This window comes from Nannobrachium achirus (genome assembly GCF_963921795.1).
Source record: "Nannobrachium achirus genome assembly, chromosome: 6".
NCBI lineage: Eukaryota > Metazoa > Chordata > Actinopteri > Myctophiformes > Myctophidae > Nannobrachium > Nannobrachium achirus.
Genome location: NC_137815.1, coordinates 37706632 through 37721818, shown reverse-complemented (window position 1 = coordinate 37721818; position 15187 = coordinate 37706632). Strand labels below are relative to the sequence as shown.

General features: G+C 42.8%; 1 protein-coding gene across 1 annotated transcript; it reads left to right on the top strand.

The window, feature by feature from the left end:
• Positions 1-6433: 6433 nt before the first annotated feature.
• On the top strand, positions 6434-14908 carry lmcd1 (LIM and cysteine-rich domains 1; the record flags this gene model as incomplete). Its single annotated transcript, XM_080728198.1, has 7 exons — positions 6434-6442; positions 11433-11521; positions 12849-13104; positions 13686-13835; positions 13988-14224; positions 14370-14588; positions 14792-14908. The coding sequence occupies 7 exons, from the start codon at positions 6434-6436 to the stop codon at positions 14906-14908; spliced, it is 1077 nt and encodes a 358-aa protein (XP_080584324.1).
• Positions 14909-15187: the final 279 nt, after the last annotated feature.

The window sequence follows — 15187 nt, the reverse complement described above, 5'->3', positions numbered from 1 at the left end:
CAAGACCACAGCAAACCAATCCTTAGAACCAATGATGAACAGACATGCACCAACAGCACTGCAATAAGTATTTTAATTTAAACTTTGAGTATTTCTGTTTATCAAGAAAAGTGTAGATTCTATTGTATATTTGTTAGAAAAAGGAGCACCTTCACAGGCACCATTTTGTCCCTAAAACTGTTAAAACAGTTGAAACGGGAAACACATTTCATAATGTCGTTAGCTTAGCATATTTCTGTTGACTGTAATGTAAAGACTCAGATTATAGAACGGAAGAGATTATTGGCCGACGACAGGAAATGGCTGCTTTTTTATATTTTTTAAAAGCCATAGCTCATGACTATGATGAGGGTTTAGATTTTTGTATTGGTAATAATCCATCATTAAGTACTGCTATGAGAATATTGTCCAGTTGTTGTAACCAAGGACTTAGAGGGACAGGTGGAAGGCACTCTTCTCTTGTTAAAAGATCACAGGTCATGGCTCGCGTTTGGATATCACGTAATGCTTTTGATGGGATCACGGTTCAGTTACTGCTGAGTGTAGGGCAGAGAGGTGGGATCATACAGGTGTGTGTGTGTGTGTGTGTGTGTGTGTGTGTGTGTGTGTGTGTGTGTGTGTGTGTGTGTGTGTGTGTGTGTGTGTGTGTGTGTGTGTGTGTGTGTGTGTGTGTGTGTGTGTGTGTGTGTGTGTGTGTGTGTGTGTGTGTGTGTGTGTGTGTGTGTGTGTGTGGGGTAGACTTGTGGTGACACTGCCATCTGTCCAGGTGTAGCACTGCCGGTACCAAGGGAAGTCTCAAATCCATAATCAAACTTGATTCCCTGTAGTTAAAGTAGGTAGCCGGGGTATGTGTAGACCTGTTGTTGACAGCTTGTCACTGTGGTGGAAGCATGACCACTGTGTGTGTCTGTCCTGAGCGTGCCGAGACGAAGTTGGAGATTTCTGTTTGATTTCTGCTGAATAATAGGAGTAGTGAGAAGCTGGGCGTGTGGTGGCTTATAGGTTTATTTTGTGTAATGCTACAGTGTTGATGGTAGGGAGGTTTCCCATTGGCCTTGGGAAAGTCAGACATTTATTTTTATAACATTTCACACAGAGAAACTTGATGTGTGCTTCATCAATGAAAAGATATTAATGTGTGTCAGGAAGAACCTCAGCTCCACTGTCAGGCAATCAGAGAAGGGAAAACAGCACTATAATCAAGTGTACGTGACTGACTTAAGAAAAGTGTTTTTTATCATTTCCATCGCATTGTTAGACTTATCAAGTCTATTTTCATGTCTATTCAAGTTCTATTTTAAATGTTGCTGTCTCACTGCACTGGTCGTTAAACGACACCTGTTATGCGCCCGACTTCAAAGTATTTCTTTTATTTTTCCATCGTCTCATTATTATTATTATTATTTCCGGTAGTCAGTTGTGCCGCTGTGAGGTTTTCTGCGGACAAAATATCTGAAATATATTCCGATGTGTGTCAACAAACATAAGATAAAAGTGAGTGCTGAGCTGGTCTTTTCTTTTTTGCGGTGAGAAACCATTCGTCTTTCCAAAGGGATGATGTGTGATTGGTCTCTGTGTTGATGTCATTACCCCAGCGCTCCATAGATGTGAGAAGAATATATCTTGTAGAAATAAAGAAATATTATAAATATATTATAATTGTTATTATTATTATTACAACCCCAAATAGCTTTTTTTGTTTTCCTTTATTGTTGTTGCATGGATGAATATTTTTTTAAGAAGTATAATATGACATCTTTATGACAACTTTGAATGTGAACTATAAAACATTTATTTAAGAAAATCCAGCCAAGATTGTGTTGTTTATGTCCATCCTGTATTTACTTTCTCTATTAATTTCATTAGCTAGAGGAGGATACATGCCACTGAAAGCAGGGTCATCCAAGATCAGCAGTGGGAGAAGGGGATATCCAGGGCAGGCAAGTCATTGTTTTGCCATTGATGAATGTATAGCAGACCAAGGGCCTGCTATACAAAATGGAAATGTTTTTCAAAATAGCAAAAAAAACGTTTAGGCATGAGGTGTAAGGTGTATCATGACCCAGCATGATAGGGCTCCAATACTCCAGAATCTTTGGATGACTCCTGTAATGTAATCTTGCATGCATTCATCCTGAATTGTTTTGATGATACTGATACAAATTATACTTTTATGTCACTTTCCCAACTCAATTTAAGTAAGTGAAATAATATTAACATTTGGATTATACCAAATGTTGGTATAGTTGGTAAAGAAACTGTAAGTGGAATGCAAAGTGTCCCCTAACCGAGAAAAACATATTTTGATGATTCAAATTACATTCTGGTGTAATACATTCACCATTATTGAATGTATTACACTGGCAGTGGGGAAGCGCCCACTGCCTGTCATATAATATTCTCTTTTCTTCAAAAAAAAAATCATTAGTTACGTTGAATACAACTACTGCTGAAGAAGCCTATTGTACTCAACAACTTTTGGAACCAGAAGCCATTATGCTGCTTCGGCAATCAGGATGATATTCACTTCAAGTTTGCTTTTCCCACATAAGACCATCTTTCAGAAAACATTCTCATAAAGAAAAGGTGGTCACCACTTCATTAATGGAATTGGAGAGGGTTTGGTTGAGTTGGCATGAAATGGATCTTACTTTTAATCAGAATTACTTTTTTGCCACCTATCTATATACACAAGGCCTAGTATTGTATGGGTGATGTGCATTACATTGAATAACAGCAACTAATACATCTCAATGATTTACATTTGACTCACAATGTAAGAAACAATGGTAGCCTTAGCACAATTATAGCACTATAAATACATTGTACACTATTAGGCTATGAGTCCTATAAATAAGAATATGCTATGTCATTGTCGACCAGGGGTCAGGGTTATTACAAGCGGGGGGAAAGGAGCAGAACGGGGGGTGAAGCTAACTATGAAATCTATGCAACTTAATTTCATACAATGTGTAGTGGGGGTCTCTGCTTCATCTGTCTCTCAGCTAAGGGGTCCTTGGCCTGAAAAACGTTGAAGACCCTTATTGTAGGCTGTATGTGGCTGGCAGGCCTATATAAATTATATAAATATATGATGTATGTATGCAGTGGGGTTGTACATTCCGAATTACACTTGTGTAAGTGAATAAATAAATAAAATAGGCATTGTAGGCCTATACTCACACATGGTAGCAGTATGGACATAGCAGCATACAGTCACTTACTGTATACTACTATTCTGACTGGAGGGGGGTCTCGTAAGTAAATCTGTCCATGGGAGTCAGTGTTGTCAATGAGCCAAGCATGCCTCACGGGGAAAGTTGTACAAGTGAGTGTGGTTGCCTTGAGGCGAGCCACACTTGCAAATATCTCTGCCAGTCCTTGTCCCTATTCGAGTGGTGCTAACCATTCCGTACTTGTCCCTTTTATGCCCATATACAGTATGGAGATCCATGATGTCATCAATATTAAGCCCATATGTTTGAATGCCCATATATGGACATACTGTGTCAGTCTCATGTGGTCTATGATGTCAGTCATCTCCATATTTGGGAAAGGTTACATTTTTAATTAAAGTCAATGGAGAAAATTAATTCTGACCATCTGCATGCTGACATCACTGATACTACACAGTTTCGCCGAAATGGTGACGTCATAGTACTGACATTACAGACTGGCCTGGACACGGAACACCATGTATGGGCATAAAGATCTTCCCAACGGGCACTCCAACATTACTTCTGAGACTCATAGGTTCAATCCCTCAGACACTGTGCACACCCCTGTGCCACTGTGACATCACAGGTGACATCACAGTGATGTCAGATACTCAGAGCTGGGATCTCCATTATACATTGTATAATGTATCTTTTAGCAAAATGCAAGGAATCGATTCCCGATGAAGCCGGTCGATTTGACCTGGCTATATGGCCCGTGTGTGTGTGTGTGTGTGTGTGTGTGTGTGTGTGTGTGTGTGTGTGTGTGTGTGTGTGTGTGTGTGTGTGTGTGTGTGTGTGTGTGTGTGTGTGTGTGTGTGTGTGTGTGTGTGTGTGTGTGTGTGTGTGTGTGTGTGTGTGTGTGTGTGTGTGTGTGTGTGTGTGTGTGTGGGTGTGTGTGTGTGTGTGTGTGTGTGTGTGTGTGTATGTATGTATGACTGGAATAAAGTCAGAAAAGTACTATAGCTAGATGTGTACAGAAGTGTAGACTACTGCACAATGGTAGCCTACTGTACTGGTACTATGCAGTAGTACTGTATATACATGAGGATTTCTGTAAGTCACAGGCTACAGTCACCAGGTGGAGACAGTGAGCCTTCTTAGGAAAACAGTATAGTTTTGTGTTGTCTGAAATACAATGATGGGCTTTGAGCAACATCAACTATATGGTATTCTGAGATTTAACAACAGTTTTTTGTATGCTTTTCTGAATGTTCAGAGATTGGCCTCACATAAGTAAGTAAAGTGTAGCCTATAGCACTTCTGAGAACCCACAGGCGATAACTCTGTGTGTGTGTGTGTGTGTGTGTGTGTGTGTGTGTGTGTGTGTGTGTGTGTGTGTGTGTGTGTGTGTGTGTGTGTGTGTGTGTGTGTGTGTGTGTGTGTGTGTGTGTGTGTGTGTGTGTGTGTGTGTGTGTGTGTGTGTGTGTGTGTGTGTGTGTGTGTGTGAGAGAGAGAGAGAGACAGACAGACAGACAGAAATAATGTCCAGAATAATCCGCTTTTCAGTCAGGGGAAAGGATGACCATTCCAACATATCTAGATGTCTCTGAATAAGTCAATACGTTTATCACAAAGATGCATGGGTTCAGAGATTTGTGTCAGACAGTGAGTGACCAACAGCAATCCTGAGATTGTCTAGGGTCAGATCCCATGAAAGAAGAGTAAAGCCGCACACTCGTAGATGCCGATGCACATTTATTAGGACGACACAGAATGAGAAAACAACGTTTCGGACAGACAAGCTGCCTTCTTCAGGGTTATGCTGAAGGGTCAGATCCCACCAGAACCTTGTCCCTTATGCTGTCCTATACACTGTCTCTCTTTGAGCTTTCCTAGTATGTCTCTCCTAAGCTGTCTCCCCCTCTCAGCTTTCCTACTGAGTCTCTCCTACCGTCTCCCTCTCAGCTTTCCTACTGTCTGTCTTTCCTAAGCTCAGCTTCTCTACTGCCAACCTCAGCTTTATTTACCAGACAAACCGCATGGCTAACTCTGTTACTTTAGCCCCATGCCTGCCTGCCTGCCTGTCTGTCTGTTATTCTGAAGCAGGCCTATTATACCTGTCTGTCTTACTCAAGCAAGTCGGCCTGTCTTTCTGCATCAGGCCTGTCTGTCTGTCTGTCTGTCTGTCTGTCTGTCTGTCTGTCTGTCTGTCTGTCTGTCAGCAGGCTGGTGAGACCTACATTCCTGTGTGTTGTTATAAGTGTGATGTCATCGGGTGAAAGAAATGACAAATGAAAGAGAGAGCGGAAGGGTGGAGAGAAACTATGGAGCTCCCTATTGGCTGTTTGTTCGACTGGGGACCCCCCCCCCCCCCCACCTCTCTCTACAGTGTCTCTCTTTCTTTCCTGACCCCCAACTCTCTCTCTCTCTCTCTCTCTCTCTCTCTCTCTCTCTCTCTCTCTCTCTCTCTCTCTCTCTCTCTCTCTCTCTCTCTCTCTCTGAGTGAAAACATAACCAGCTCATTCAAACCTCACTACTCCAGTGAGACAGACAGACAACTAGCCAGTCAGACATGTCTACAGCTGTGGTCTTCACAAAGCAGTGGTGGTGAGTGAATGGAGGAGGTTTTTGTGCGTGTGTGTGTGTGTGTACACGTGGAGGGAGGTTGACAACAGTTGAAGGAATGAACTGAAAGAAGAAAAGTATGCAGAGAATAATGTGTTCTTTCTGTCTGTCTGTGTCTAGAGTGAGTCAGTCAATGTACAGTCATATACAGTGTTACATTTGTAGGAGTTTCATTGATGACATCAGAGGGTGTTTGTTCTCTCTCACTCTAATTTCTGTCTCTACAGTGTGTAGACGCCTGAAAGACAGAGACACAGGACAGAATTCAGGCTTTGTGGGATTTGATCCAGCACTGAGAAGAAAGGACTACAGTACGTGTGGACGTGGAAGGTGGAGGTCTGATCAAGAACAGCCTGCCGTGAGGGAAATGCAGAAGGAGTTATAACCCAAGGACAAGACAAACGACCGGGACGTAAAAGAAGATAGAAGAGGAGAGGAGCAGAATAGGGAAAAGAAAGGAGTAGAGGACAGGACAGGACAGGAGAGAATAGGAGAAGGGAGGAGGGGAGGAGGGGAATCAAAAAGTAATTGTTGAGGGGAGTACATCCAGAGAGAGAGGAGTGTTTGTTGGAACCACAAACACTTGGACCAACAAGAGAACAACACACAACCACAACAACGTCATGGAGATAAAAGAGATGACAGGCGCCATGGAGAAGGTAGGACACAACGTCCAGCTGTTCAGCTGATGTTATTGAGAATTCATATTTTATTGGCAAAAACCCAAAACAAAAACGAACTGTGGTTGTTGTTTCAAAATAATTTGTGTTTATGCATTACAGTCAGCTGCGTAACAAGTCTGTTCAGATCCTAGACCACCAGCATCACAATAAACTAGTGGTAAAGATCATAATATGATCTAATATGATGTTGTGATGTAATGATGATCTAGGATATTATCCTAAGTCATCATTACATCATTGCATCAATACAATCAACTAGTGTAGTGTAGCACAAGTATCAGATCCTAGATCAACAACATTAAAACTAGTTGAGGAACACAATGTGTAACCGTTTGTTATATACTGTATATTACTGTATGTAACAGGCAGTGTTGTTTGCCTCTGTAAAGAAAGACAACACTGTCTCCGTAGGACAGAGTTTTAGTGTAATTTGGCAATTACTTTAGTTTGTCTCTGTGGGACAGACTGTTACTGTAGTCACCCCTGCAAAATGATAAAACGTGCAGACCCAGACTTGAGTGCTCCAGTATATTATTAGTCTCTTTTGAAGTGCCCAGTTATCTTTCTTCTTGTTACTGTTTGTTTGTCTTTGAAAGACAGACAATTAGTGGTCTCTGTATCACAGACTATTAGTGTCTTGTTTACTTTCGCACACTGAGGGTTCCAATGTGACAGATGCTATATTTCACCAAATAACTCTGTAATGTTTCAAGCTCAAAGCTCCTCCTCAGACTCTGTATCTGTAGTACAGACACTCACAGACAGTGTTGTTTGCATCTGTAAGACAGACAATATAGTGTACAGTAGATTGTCTCTGTAGGACAGACTGTATAGTGGTTAAATGGAGTCAGACTCGTACATTTGTCTCATCCAAAGTGACTAAGCAGGTGTGTTGTTGAAATAACCTCTTACCAACGTCCATAGATAGCATGGTGGTTAATCCCCCCAAAACCCCTACTGTTCAGGGATCACATCCCACCGGAGCCTTCATTCCTATGTCCTCTACTGTCCCTCCAGCTTTCTGTTTACCCTCTCTTTTTACGTATACGTAAGTTTACATTTTATTTAATGTATTGCACATGCACCTAGGCTTGTCACGATACTGGATTTCTAACTTCGATACGATATTTTAAAACATTTCGATACTCGATACCATTTTCGATACCACGCAACCAAAGCGATTTCAGTGCAAAAATGTTTATTTTTATTTAAAGAAAAATACAGAACTTCTTGAGGTAGATGGTAGTGCACTTTTTAAAGGCCTGCCTTTGATTTTTTCACATTTTAAGTACAAATAGGCCTTTAAAATAACTAGGAATAAGCCAAAGTAGGAAGGACACACATAAAATTAATGTTGGTGTAAACCAACGAGAGAGGTAAAAACTGATCAATATTATCGATAATATCGATATTATCGATATATCGGTACAGAGAGATCCTCTGTTGTTCACCTGGAGCATGTGTGTTCAAGTCCTCTGGCATCCCCATGTAAAGGACAAAAAACAAAGGACGTGTGCCTTGAACACGCACGCACGCACGCACGCACGCACGCACACACACACACGTGTGTGTGCGTGCGTGCGTGCGTGCGTGCGTGCGTGCGTGCGTGCGTGCGTGTGTGTGTGTGTGTGTGTGTGTGTGTGCATGCATGCATGCATGCGTGTGCGTGCCTGCCTGCGTGTGTGTGCGTGTAGTGCATGTGCGTGTCAGTCAGATAGACAGAGATGAAGATGTGTTAATCCGTCTGAATGACTCAGATTAGTATGACCTTTGGACATTGATCTCACTTTCACACTCACACACACACACACACACACACACACACACACACACACACACACACACACACACACACACACACACACACACAAAGAGCAGAAGATCCCTAAAGAGCTTGTGTGAATTTCCACATTGTTCCAGCATACATCAGACCAGAGAAAATTGATACCAAAAGTGCGCGTACATGCCAGAATGCATATTACACTGTTGATGTGATGGCATCCAAACAGCTTGTTTGCCTGTCAGTCTCCCTGACGCCCCAAAACAAAACACATACACATGCACACACGGACATCCCAGCGGTATCTTGTATGGGGAGCACACCTAGAAAATAAGTTTAGATTTGTAACTAAACATCCTTGTAAACAAGGCATTAGCAGGCATCACTATCTGTCTAATGTTTTGGCATTTCAGCACAAGGTGTACAACACTTTCTCTATAGTCAACGGTCTAAAACAAGGGCTGATTGGTTTATTGATTGATTGATTGATTGAATACTTTATTAACTGTTTGAAAAAAGTACAGAGGTACAGTTATATGATAATGCTAAAAGGAACAGAAGAAAGTTCTACTCACTAGTTATGACCAGTTTATTGTTGCATTGCTGTGTTGCGTGTGTGTGCCAGGCTATTGTCCTGTTATGTTAGTGTTATGTTTAGAAGGTGTCAGCCATCAACTTGACTGTGACCTTTTCAACAAGCTCCCCGGCCCCTGCTAACTTCACACCTACTACTCCCTCTGTCTCGTGTGTGTGTGTGTGTGTGTGTGTGTGTGTGTGTGTGTGTGTGTGTGTGTGTGTGTGTGTGTGTGTGTGTGTGTGTGAGTGTGTCTGTGTCTGTGTCTGTGTCTGTGTGTGTGTGTGTGTGTGTGTGTGTGTGTGTGTGTGTGTGTGTGTGTGCGCGCGTGCGCGTGTGTGCGTGTGTGCGTGTGTGCATGTGCATGTACATGTGTGTTGGGCAGGTAGCTACATGGTGAAAGCTATAACCTTATGTCACCCCTTTAACATTCAACAAGCAGGTGTCACAACAGTGACTCAAGTGTCTTTGTTCATGGTTTCAGTTGTTGCAAGTACAGATTATTAAACATAAAAGACTGAACTTGAGGACAGAAAAACACACCACTGTTATTTTTCATTATAAAACATTGACTAACATTGTGTGAACCTGCTGGTCTGTAAAGGGTTCAATATATCAAAAACACAACTGTTGTTTAATTGTAAACAATATGTATTTGCCATATTGACACCAAAACTGGATGAAGACAGTGAAGTACATTTAATGTTTTATTTGTGTCATGAAACATGATGACATCCATCCAGTGACTAGATGTAAATGAGCTATTGCTTGTGAAATAACCAAATAAAGAAAGACATTTTCCTGAAATCATCATGTCAATCATTTCTGAGCAAGTTTGTGAATGTGGCTCTCACAGTTTAGACTGCAGTTCAAATAAGACCCCAAGGTTTTGGCAACAGACCTGACATTAATATACAGTACAAAGAAAATAGGTTTGGCCTAAAATGAAACCCTGGGGCACACCAGAAGTTATATGGGAGGAAGGCAAAACACGATAACATGGGTGTCAGAATTTGTACTGAGTTAATTAATGTATTTATTTATTTTTGAGCGGTGCTTCTGGAAGGAGCTAAGCTCCAACATCTGGCTTTGTCCGGGCTCTGAAGCGTGGCCTGCGTCTGGCCTGCATCTTGGCACAAAGCGCTCAGAGTTTGTTGTACGCCCAGGGTCACATTGGCCAAGCTTCGTGGGATGCTTAATGAAATTAACTAATAATTAGCACCGCTCACTTCACTCTAGATGTGATTTTTTCTTTTTATGAATGGCAATTTGGAAATTGAGTGGTCATTTTTGTAACTGCTATATGCCCTGCCATTAAAGGAGCACATCGCCCATTTTAACCATATCTTCATATCATTTAATTGACCTTTACCTATGCCCATTATAAGGCAATTACAATTTCCATCTACTTGTACCTTACAAAGAAGATTCTCAAAGAGAACACCAGCACTCACGGAACAGTCCTTTTAAGGCTTTATTTTATATTATGGTCGGCATGGTAAGCTGCAGTGCAGCAATAAATGGACGCGTTTCGGCAGTAAAGCCTTCATCAGCGTTGCAACGCTGATGAAGGCTTTACTGCCGAAACGCGTGCCTTACCATGCCGACCATAATATAAAATAAAAAAGTGCCTTAAAAGGACTGTTCCGTGAGTGCTGGTGTTCTCTTTGAGAATCTTCTTTGTAAAGTTACGTTTACCGACCGTGCACCCGGTAAAGCCCCTATCATAGTAGGCACCGCGGTGATAAGCTATCCACCGCGGTGTAGTCTTTTTAAGTCATAAAACTACAACATTACATCATTACTCGCGGTGAAGAGCTATCCACCGCGAACCCCGACACATCTCTCTGTTTTTACTTTCAGACAGATCGGCCCATCACCCCATTCACTGATTGGTCGATCTAGACCAGTCAGTCACAGTGATAGGACTTCACCGTGACTGACTATGATGGCCTCCACTTGTTTTCTCACTTTAGGTGGATAGCTTATCACCTAAAATTTGCGGTGAATAGCTCTTCACCCTGGACTCTGATAGAGGCTTTAGAAGTTTATTATTGTTGAAACGAGTTGGAGTCGTGCGCACATTTCTGCTCCAAACATCTACTTGTACCACCTGGGATTCCGTGTGGAAAGCCAACATCTTAACCACTAGCCTAAGGGGGAATTCTCCCTTGACCAGGGGAGACATTGGGCTCTTGGTCATCAGACAGAGGCTCTGAGCCATACTCACTCACTCTGTGTGTCATCATTGATTGGTGGGCTGTGGAGAGTTCAAAAACCTGTCTACCAATGACATCCTCAATGAGGAGTATAAGTTAGAAACTACAGCCTTTCTCTTCCTGGAAAGTTAGCATGCTGAAATAAAAGCATGCACGCACGCACGCACGCACGCACGCACGCACGCACGCACGCACGCACGCACGCACGCACACACACACACACACACACACACACACACACACACACACACACACACACACACACACACACACACACACACACACACACACACACACAAAGCAGGGTGATGAAGTCACTCTCTAACAGATCAGTGTCATCAACACATCAACACTAACCATCACCTCAACAGCACTCTTATCCTCTCCTATCAGATGAAAGTGGGACAGCGTGATGGAGTCAATGGAGGAGAGAAGAGAGGAGGCAAGGAGATCTGCTCTGGACTCCAAACACATTCCTGGAGGTAAATATGTATTCCCCTTTCTGTCTGTCTGTCTCTCTGTCCTACAGTGTCTCTGCCAGGAAAATTAAAGGAATTCAAGGGAACCAGAATTGTACTACTAGGTGTGCAACCCCACGAAGGAGAGCGCGCAAGCGTCTATGGAGACAAATTATTTTGTGACATTCATGTTAGAAAACTACAAGCCCGTTATGTACAGTAAGTGATGTAAGTGCTATTTTGTAATTTTTTACAACTTCTTTTTTATTTGGTTTACAACAAGGTGAGGTGTGGAGGGAGAGGAAACAATGTTACACTGCAATGCAATGACATTTAAACCTTGAGATCATCACCTCATCACCACAACTCTCCCTTCATTTATTACCACATTTACTCTTTTACAAAGTTGCTGTCAGGCAGCCTTGTATCTCTATTTCGACTATTTATGTTTTCTTTTGTAACATAATGTCCTAATTCATCTTTCTACAGTCACACAAAAATAGCTGATCTACAAGCTCGCAAGTCTTTCTGTGGGTTTTAAATTAAATTAAAAGCTTGTGACTAAATAATAACTACTGTACGTTGGATACATTGGAACACTTTTTTTCTTTCTCCCTTTGCTGAAAAGTAACAGTTTTGGACATAGAAAGGTTTCCCACCCTATACGACATTTTTTGCATAGTACTGTGTCACTGGGTTAGTTAGGTTCAATCAAGGACACCCAGTGGTGCGAGTTCACCCATTAGATTGGTTGGTCCTCCAACATGTAGCTTTTGTTCTGTTTGGCAACTGGTAAGGCTGGTTCCACACAGTTCAAGAGGATGGCATAATTTGTGTATTCAAACGATTTCATCAAGAGGCGGCGAGATTGCAGGCAGTGGTGGAAAAAGTACTCAAAAGTGCAAAGTTTAGAATTAAAAATGTACAAAAGTATTGGTATCAAAATTAAAACCAAAAGTAAAAGTACTCATTATGCAGAATGTCCTGCATGTATAAAAATATTTTGAAAATAGCAGATCTACAAGCTCACAATAAGTTGCGATGCGACACATTGTGAGCTTGTAGATCATCTATTTTCAAATGTCTGAAATATATATACTGCTGAAGTGGTTAATGTATGTTTTGTACTAATAATCAAAATCTACAACTAGTAACTAAAGTTTTCAAATACGTAGAGTAAAAGTACAATGTTTGTCTCTGAGAGTAGAAGTAAAAGTACTGAAAATTGGAAATACTCCATTAAAGTAACATTGGACAGTGAGTATTTAAGTAAATGTATTATAGTTACTTTACCCTACTGGTTGCAGGTCTGTTTAACAATAATAATAATAATAAAACCAAACCTCCTCAGCAAGGTGTGTGTGGCGTGCGGCTGCAGCTCTGTTGACCACGCCCCTGGAAGTGATGCAGACGACGACCAGCGAATGGGGCGCCTGCTGACCGACTCACCGTGCTCCCATTTGACGACCAAGGTGAAAGGGGCCGGCGGCCTGCGTCTGTACAAGAGGAACAGGATGACGGTGACCAATCCTGTGGTGACCCGCAAAGACCCCTCCTTCAACACCACCTACTATGATTGGACTCCGTTTGGACTCACTCAGAAACTGGTCAGAACCCTCCTCTCTCTCCTCCAGCTTTTAGATGTGTGTGATGAAGGCCATGTGTTCACCAAAGCTTTCTTTTCCATGCACTATTCTAAAACACTCATCCAAATGCCCAAAGTTGCTGCTGGCATTTCCACCATAGTATAAATATGCGGCGCTCCCACTGAAAACAATTGAAAATACACCCTGTGCTCAGGACGAAAAGCCTTAGTGGACACATCTCTTAAAAGTTGAAATATTCTGGAAACAACCCGTTTGCGTCTGTATACTTGGTGTGATTGTCCCTGCAGTACAGTATATGCCCCTAGTCCTATATCCCTCAGATGACAGGATTGTGTGTAGCACCAAATCTACTGAACTCTGTAGGCTTCACAGATTGGCGGAGCTTTGCGTCACGTTTGTGCCACTACGCCAACGTGTTAGCGTGTGGGACTCCATTAGAACTCCAAATTAGTCGATCGATCCCATGGTAATGGGTCCGCACTGGGTACAGTGAGGACTCCGATGACAGGTATAACAGGTATTGCATAACTGGGTCCATATACTCCACACTTCTCCTATTAACCTCCTCTCCTCTCCTCTAGGGTATGCAGTACATGGAGTCACTCCCAGAGGACAGGCGACCCATCTCAGGGACAGAGGGGTGGTTGTTTCGCCGCAGGCAGCTCCTTAGACAACTACCTGTCTATGATCAGGACCCCATGAAGTGTCAGAGCCTGACCAGCGAGGACGAGGTTGGAAGGACAATGGATTACATTAATGTAGCTTAGCTTAGCTTAGTTTGGTTTAATCGAGTTTAGCTGAGCTTAGTTTATAATGATTTAGTTAAGCATGGTTCAGTTGACCTCTACAATAAAGTACTGCCTGTGCTCTTCTCTCCTTCTAGATCTCCTCCATGGTGTTGTTCGTGAAAGGTTACAAGCAGGAAGTGCTGGGGGTGGGGGAGGTGGCCCTGCCCACTGAGGGAGGGGCTCTTGCTGAAGCAGCCAATCAGAGGAGAGCAAAAGAGACCAAGGACCAGGGCAGCACCAATAGCAAGGCTGAACACCCAGGCCGGGGACTAACCAATAGTGCCGCTGGTGCTACCAATGGAACGCAGACTCCAGACATCACGGCTGAATACGTGAGAAACATACTCAAAGTTATAGAAGTCATTAAATAAATAAACAAACAGATGGAGTGTTCTGTGTTTTCATAAAATGGCAGTCAGGTTTGTCAGGATGGATAAACCTCTCCTCTCCTCTCCTCTCCTCTCCTCTCCTCTGTAGTTTTGTAGCGGTTGCCATGGTGAGATCACAAGCGACTCTCTGGCTGTTTATGCTGAGCGTGCCGGTTACCATGACGCCCGCTGGCACCCTGGCTGCTTCCTGTGTTCAGAGTGTGGCGAGGGATTGGTGGACCTGGTGTACTTCTGGACCAACCAGAAGCTGCTATGTGGCCGGCACTATTGCCAGTCTGTCTGGCCTCGCTGCTCTGGCTGTGATGAGGTGAGACACACACACACACACACACACACTTGCTTACCTGGCATTAAAAAAGCCCCATACACACACACACACACACACACACACACACACACACACACACACACACACACACACACACACACACACACACACACACACACACACACACACACACCAGTGGAGACCAAAGCAATGACCAAAGCTCCTCTCCTCTCTCCTCCCAGCTTATTTTCTGTCAGTCTTTCCATTCTGGGACAGATGGACGGACATGGCATCATGATCACTACTGCTGCTGGAGCTGTGGACAGAATCTGGACACGCCCTGTGTCTGTTCACAATGACACACACAGACACACACACACACACACACACACGCACACGCACACGCGCACGCGCACGAGCGCACACACGCACATGTACAGGGGTGAGTTTACATGCAGACATTATATTATATCTTGTAATATCAGCCCTGTTACAATGGTAAGTGTGCCAGTGGAGGTGTAGTAATAATAGTAGTGCAGTAGAAATAGTTGTAGTGCAGCAGCAGCTATGTAGTAGTAATAGTTGTAATAGTGTAGTAGTAGTGGTAATAATAGAAGTAGTTGTTATATTAGTGTACC